Below are 7,296 nucleotides of genomic sequence, written 5' to 3' on the forward strand. Positions count from 1 at the left end.
AGTAGCTGTTGGCATGAAAGAAAAAGTGTCTGGAGTATACTATACTCCTGCTGCCTGTTCTGGGCTACCTTCTTCCCTCAGGGCAGACTGGATGAACAGTAGTTACCTGCTCCTACCGTCCAGCTTTCCTGCAGACACACACCTGCATGTGGCTGTCTAAACATATATAAACAGAATAAAAATTCTGTGTGCTTCACAGTTCATCCAGCAAGTTGCTTGTGTTAGAGGAAGCATATGTTTAACATCACCAGTGCTAGTGGTTAGTCCTGAAATGCCTGTGCTAACTGACAGTATTTTCCTGTAGTAATAGAAACATGAGCTTTTCATCCCAGTATGGTCTGACCTTCCCTCTTTACACCACCTAAGTATTAAATATCCTGTTAGATGCCACATGAAATTTATGTGAGAGTCAGAAATTTCATCTTCCTCTGTGTGGTTACTTAAACAGTAAAAACCAGCAGTACTACATGCATCTCCTCACTGGTCTATCTTCTCCGTGAGAGCAGAGTATCGCTGCCATGGTTCACTCTTAACTTCCTGACACATCTGGTGAGAGACTAGCCTGGCTGAACAGAGAGCTTTGGCTGGAACTCAGGAAAAAAAGGAGAGCTTATGATCTTTGGAAGAAGAGACAGGCAACTTGAGGACTACAAGGATGTTCTGAAGTTATGCAAGGAGAAAACTGGAAGCAAACTAGAACTTAATCTGGCTACTATGAAAGACATTAAAAAATGTTTCTATAAATACGTTAGCAACAAAAGGTGGGCTAAGGAGAATCTACATCGTTTATTGGATGGATGCGGAGGTAAACATAGTGACAAAGAAGGCTGAGGTACTTAATGCTTTTTTTGCCTGAGTCTTTAATAGTAAGACTGCAGGTATCCAGTCCCCTAATCAGGACAACAGGCACAGGGAGCAGAATGAAGCCCTCATAATTCAAGGAGAAATGGTCAGTGACCTGCTACACCATTTAGACACAAAAGTCAACGGTGCTGAGTGGAATCCACCCAAGTGTACTGAGAGAGCTCACGGAAGAGCTCACTGGGCCACTTTCAATCATTTACCAGCAGTCCTGGATAACCAGAGGCATCCCAGATGACTGGAGGTCAGCCAACGTGACACCCATCTACAAGAAGGGTTGGAAGGAGGATCTGGGAAACTACAGAACTGTCAGCCTGACCTCAGTGCTGGGAAAGGTCACGGTGCAGATCATCTTGAATGCCATCATATGGCACATGCAGGACAACCAGGGGATTGGGCCCAGCCAGCGTGGGTTTGTGAAAGGCAGGTCCTGTTTGACCAACCTGATCTCCATCTATGATAAAGTGACTGCTTAGTGGATGAGGGAAGGTCTGTCGGGGTTGTCTACCTGGACTTTAGTAAAGCTTTTGATGCCATTTCCCACAGCATTCTACTGGAGAAACTGGGTGCATATGGTTTCAATGGGTGTGCTGTTCACTGGGTAAAACCCTGGCTGGATGGCTGAGCCCAGAGAGTGGTGGTGAATGGTGCCACATCCAGCTGGTGGCTGGTCACCAGTGGGGTCCCCCAGGGCTCAGTATTGGGGCCAGCCCTGTTAAATATCTTTATCAATGATCTGGACAAGGGAATCAAGTGCTCCCTCACTAGTTTATAAATGACACAAAGTTGGGTGGGAGTGTTTATCAGCTTGGGGGTAGAAAGGCTCTGCAGAGGGATCTGGACAGGCTGGGCTGCAGCCAATTGTGTGAGCTTCAACAAGGTGAAGTGCTGGGTCCTGCCCTTGAGTAAAACAACCCCAAGAAGCACTACAGACTGGGGCAAGAGTGACTGGAAAAGCAGCTGGGGGTGCTAATCAACAGCAGCTGAACATGAGCCAGCAGTGTGCCCAGGTGGCCAAGAAAACCAATGGCATCCTGGCCTGTACTGAGTAGTGTGGCCAGCAGGACAAGGGCAGTGATTGTCCCCCTCTACTTGGCACTGGTGAGGCTGCACCTCAAATCTTGTGTTCAGCTTTGGGCCCCTCACTACAAGAAAGGCGCTGAGGTGCTGGAGGGCAATGGAGCTGGTGAAAGGTCTGGAAAACAAGACTTACGAGGACCAACTGAGGGAGCTGCGATTGTTTAGCCTGGAGAAACGGAGGCTTAGAAAGGAGGTTGTAGGAAGCTGGGAGTTAGTCTCTCCTCCCAGGTAACAAGGAATTGGACAAGAGGAAACAGCCCCAAGTTGCACCAGGGGAGTTTTACATTGGACATTCAGAAAGATTTCTTCACCTAAAGGGTTGTCAAGCATTGGAACAGGTTGTCCAGGGAAGTGGTGGAGTCACCATCCCTGGAGGTATTTAAATGACATGTAGATCTGGCACTTAGGGACATGATTTAGTGGTGGACTTGACAGTGCTGGGTTAATGGTTGGACTCTATGATCTTGTATCTTCTAACCTAAAATATTCTGATTCTATGATTCTCTGTCATCATGAAGTTTCCTGCTTAGAAATAAGCCACTGGAATCAGAATCCTTCTGTATTCTTGGTATAGCAGCAGTGGAGTTGGTATTATTAACCAAGATTAGACTAATAATGAAAAAGGAAACAATTTAACATAATTGGGGTTTTTAGCCCTAACTACTTCATGAATATAGAGATAAAACAAAAAAAGACATTCTGCTTGTTGTGATGTCAACTTTAATGTACCCTTTCTGATTAACAAAATTAGGCAGCAGTTAAATAGTGATCAAATTAGTCTTTATTGGTTCATTATTTGTAAGAAACTGCCCAGAAATACAAGTGTTGGATCTTTTACCAGCAAAAAGTGACAGGTTTATTGCATGATTATTGATGTACGCAGCAGAGGGAGATAACATTCTGACACAAGCCCTTAAAAAAGGGTACTGCAATTTTGTTTAACCAAAATTCATATTTAACAAAAAAATACGGTTTTCTGCAAAAATCTTATGCTACCACATGCAACCCCCTGTTACTTAAGTACATCCTGTTTGGGCACTTTTAAGTTTTTCCAACGCCTCAAAATTACTTTGTATTTCTCACTTTCAGTTTTGTCCCATAATTTTTTTAAGACTACCCGCATAACTACGGCAGTTCCTGTTTCTTTATCTTCGCCTACTATGAGATCCAGTGTGTCACCAACTTTCACCTGGAAAGAGAAAGAGAAGATGAGTGATTATAAACATTCTCTGGGGAAAACAAATCCCCGCAATCTATATCCAATTTCATTTTTGTTCCTTTTTTTCCATTCAGTATTCTTATCACACAGGAGAGGGGGAAGGCAGCCAATGCTAGACCCTGATAGATCCTCCAGCTATAAATTTCTAGGAAAGCTACGGCAATAAGCAATTAAATGGCCCATGACCTTCCCCACCAAAAGTTTCACCCTTCCTATTACACAACCAACACCTAATCTGTGAAAAAGGTGTAATGTATGGGGTTTTTTTCCTTAAGGGTGCTTCCCACCAATCTTTCTCTATCAACACAGACACAAAACAGCAAAATGCAAAGTTCTCACTCCTGTCTTTAAAACAATTTAAAGTGTTTTAAAGAACAGAGTGCTCACCAACTGCTTGTGCTCCTCTCAAAGGTCACAGAAGCAGCAACCTCTCAAAAACTAGCCTTAACTTTATGGGATCAGGAGTGAAAACTTCTCATCATACTGCCCTTTGATGACAGTAACTACCACCAAGGATCACCCTCACATAAAGAAAGGGTGGGTAGAAGTATGTTTGTCACCATTCTGGTGAGCTCTGCTGTCAAAAGCTTATGGCCTGCAACCCTTCTGGCTCTTCCCCTAACCGTGGTCCTGAGTGCTCTGTTACAGATGCAATAACCTTCCCTGAGTTACCTCACTTTCAAACCCTTTCTATCATCAAACTTTCTCTTTTTCTTTAATCATGTGCCTGCTTCACCAATATCTCAGATTTAATCATTCCTACTCCATCAACCTTGTGTATATACCATCACTTCTTTCAGCAACTTAAAATGTTCTGTCCTTGCTGCCTTCTCCTGACTTTCAGCCTTAGATTTGAATCTCCAACAACACAAGTCTCCTGTCTGCCTTAGGGAATAAGGTTTTACCAGGGGAATCATAGCCACAAACACCCCTCCAAAGCTGGAAGTGGTGTTAGCAATGCTATGCATTCACATTTGCACAGTGATTTAGAGGGAGAAGGTAATGCCTTAACTGTTTTCTTGTACTGTATTAAAAGAATTTAAATTTTAAAAAGTCTTACAGTTCTACTTTTCTTCCATAGTTTTTCTCCATTCAGCCTGAGTTCATTATTGTAGAATGCATCTTCTACTTTACTGAAGAAAAACAAGGTATTATTGCAGTTACAGCATGCAGCAAATAAAATGCAATTGCTTTTCTGCAGATACACACCACCAACATTCACATGCAAGGCACATTTCCACAACTCTAATTTATGCATAAAGGACACCTTTATTTATAAGGTCAGGACAGACCTGAACTGGAAGTAAAGAAAAAGTCTTTCACAGATATTAAATGAAATAACAGCACATAGTTGCTCTGTGCCAGAAAAGCTGTTTCTAAAGATGTCTCCTGAATACCCAATTAATAATGTACCCTTTCCTGCATCAGCCAGTTTAATAATTTTTAAGTGATCAAGTTATACTAGTATTCTGTTCTAACAACATTGAAATATAAGGCTTCTGTAGGTTGCATTAGATCAAACATGTGATACATTTATTGACTGCCCATTTACCTGTTGGACCTGGTACATTAGGTTTGTATTTACCATCACCTATTTCTCCAGCCATTAAGCAGCGCATTATTTTACTCCCTCAATCTCAAATTAGATCTTTTTGTATTACTCAGTACAGTATTTTGCGTTTTCTTCATTTTAAAAAAACAGTAACTGATAGAAAATGCCTCCTCAGCAATCTTAGAAATACTGCAGACAGGGAAAAGCAAAGTCAGGCTGTTTCAAGGGAGGTAAGGTGAAACAAACAGGAACGGCCATACCCTGTAAACAAATATTTAGACAATTAAAACAGCTACACCAAAAGAAAATCCAAATACTGGGTTATTCCAGCAGTAAAAGGTTATCAAAAGTCGAATTTAAGATGCATGACATCTTTCTCATCAGCAAGTTGTTTCTTCTGTACTTACTTTCTCGCCATGTCTAGGCCAGCTTTTATGACCACATCATATCGAAGAGACTGCACTACTTTTTCGAGATCCTTGTAATCTTTTACTATGTTGGGGTCATTTTCAAATTCATCTTCCAAATCACTTTCATCTTCATCCTCTTCTTCCTCTTCTTCTTGAACAGTTTGTCTGCTCCTTCTAGAGCTTTTGTTACTTTTGTTCCGCAGAGAAAGTACTGAGATATACTCTGGAGAAAGTCTTAGTGCACTGAGTTTGACTGGGGAAAAACTGAAACATCTTCTGTAGTTTACTGTGCTTGCTTGACAGCTACATAATATGCTTCTCCTCCAAGTGGGATACAGTTTATTTGAGGGAAACTTCTCCCATAGTCCGAACCAGACATTTAGTTTTCTAAAAGCGGTGATGGGGAATCTGAAGCCAGTCATAGCATACCCTAAGATAAATCAAACATTCATATGTAAAAATGAGTAACTGCTTTGACTATTGGAAGGATTTCCCCACATATGGAATAATAGTTACTACAAAAAGATGATTATCTAGTTCCCTGTACAGCAGTGCATCACCTAAAAGCACAGGGTTTTAGATGGCTTTATGATGTGCCTTTCTCATACACCGTTCGCCATTACAAAGAGCTAAAACACCAGATGAGAAACAAACACAAAAAACCCCAGTGGAATACTCCATTCATAACTCCTTTGCTGGTGTTCAGTATTAAATGTCCAAACACATTGGTGGCACTTTCCTCCCTACATCCGAAATACAATTCACAAAACAAGCAGAAATTAAGTTAACCATGTCATAAAAAGCACAGGGAGATCTCTATCTACCATGAGTCATTCTCAAGTTCCTGAACACTGCAAGCAAGCAAACCCAGAGAAGCCGAAAGCTGCTTAACTTCAGTTTCTGCTCGGGCCACAACACTGCTATGTGGCAGAATGCTGCACAATGTCCCCTGTTTCTCCAAATGGTAACTGGCACCACGGTAGAGTTTGGGAGAAATAACGCAGCTCTGTGTACCGCAACAGGACAGACGTGCAAGCTCCCCGGCGCTGCTCCCCTCTGGAGCCATTCCTGGGACAAGTAAGGTGGAAACAACCCCCAAAACCCCAGATGTCTTTCAACGCTGTGAGAAAATGATTTACAGTCCTCGCTGGGTAAGGGTGCTGTGCTGGCTTTTATTACAGTCTTATTCCCATGGAAATACGTGTTTCTTCATGAGACTGGCGCTTTCCCCACACCCAAATGACCTCTGCTGAAATCTGAAATGAGGCGGTTTTTGTGGTTGCGGAAAAAGCCCTGATCAATCAGGGCAATTACTGGTCAAATAAAAATAACCACATCTCCTGTCTCTCTCTCTTTTTTTTTTTTTTTTTGGTATTTCAGTGTATGACATATAGTTTAAATTGTAGGATCCTCGCAGAAGACATTCGCCTCTCCTTAATTCGCAGACAAATTCCTAGAGCAGTTATTTGAACGTGTAAACAATTATTACTGCTTATTTTTAGCGCTCGACCTTAGTTTGTTCCCGTGGCCAGCGGGTACAGCGGCTGGAGGGCGTGAGCCGTCCCGAAGGAGGGCGCCCCTCTCTCCTCGTTGAGCCTCGGGCAGGCACAGCCTCACCCCCACACTGCCGGGCCGGCCCTGGACCCGCCCGTCGGGGCGCTCGGGCCCGAGCCCGGCAAGATCCGCTTCCCTTGGCACTCTGCCCAGGGACGTGAGGCGCGGCAGGCTGACCGCCGCCGGGGGCCGCACGGCCCCGCAGCGCCCCGGCCCCGCCACCCCGGAGCCGCGGCGCGCCGCCGGCCCTGCCGAGGGGCAGGCCCGGCAGGCCGCAGGCCTTCCTGGATGCCACGGGCGCCTTCAGCCCGCCGCCGGCGCCGTCCCCGCGCGCAGTCGCGGCCGGAGCGTAGCCGCCGCAGGCCGGTCGCGCCCCCCCTCTGCGGGCGGGTAGGCGAGACCGGGGTGAGGGACGGGGGGCGGGGCGGGCAGGGGCCGCTCACTTATCCGCCCTTGTGCCCATCGGTTTGCGGGTGGAGCGGGTACCTCTAGAATGACCGATGGGTCACGTTGGGAATGCGACGAGTGGGTCATCTGGTCCTACCTCCCTGCTCAAGCAGGACCATCCTAGAGCACATGGCGCAGGACTGTGTCCACACGGTTCCTGAATATCTCCAGTG

At 44.9% G+C, this 7,296-nt stretch overlaps 1 protein-coding gene across 1 annotated transcript; it reads right to left on the minus strand.

Annotated features, from left to right (window-relative positions):
- Nucleotides 1-2,699: 2,699 nt before the first annotated feature.
- MTRES1 (mitochondrial transcription rescue factor 1) lies at nucleotides 2,700-7,007 on the minus strand. Its single transcript, XM_018078294.2, has 4 exons — nucleotides 6,961-7,007; nucleotides 5,120-5,552; nucleotides 4,221-4,293; nucleotides 2,700-3,130 (listed from the first exon to the last, which is right to left on the minus strand). The coding sequence occupies exons 2-4, from the start codon at nucleotides 5,542-5,544 to the stop codon at nucleotides 2,954-2,956; spliced, it is 675 nt and encodes a 224-aa protein (XP_017933783.1). The 5' UTR covers nucleotides 5,545-5,552; nucleotides 6,961-7,007; the 3' UTR covers nucleotides 2,700-2,953.
- Nucleotides 7,008-7,296: the final 289 nt, after the last annotated feature.

Source organism: Manacus vitellinus, unplaced genomic scaffold (genome assembly GCF_001715985.3).
Source record: "Manacus vitellinus isolate BGI_N305 unplaced genomic scaffold, ASM171598v3 scaffold_4_pilon, whole genome shotgun sequence".
Lineage (NCBI taxonomy): Eukaryota > Metazoa > Chordata > Aves > Passeriformes > Pipridae > Manacus > Manacus vitellinus.

What these genes read in the sequence shown, in the direction of transcription:
- MTRES1 (XM_018078294.2), bottom strand. Translation starts at nt 5,544, where the DNA reads ATGACTGGCTTCAGATTCCCCATCACCGCTTTTAGAAAACTAAATGTC. An exon ending in GGCCTAGACATGGCGAGAAA is followed by an intron (nt 4,294 to 5,119) that starts GTAAGTACAGAA and finishes GTTTTTCTTCAG; the next exon opens with TAAAGTAGAAGATGCATTCT. An exon ending in TATGGAAGAAAAGTAGAACT is followed by an intron (nt 3,131 to 4,220) that starts GTAAGACTTTTT and finishes TTCTCTTTCCAG; the next exon opens with GTGAAAGTTGGTGACACACT.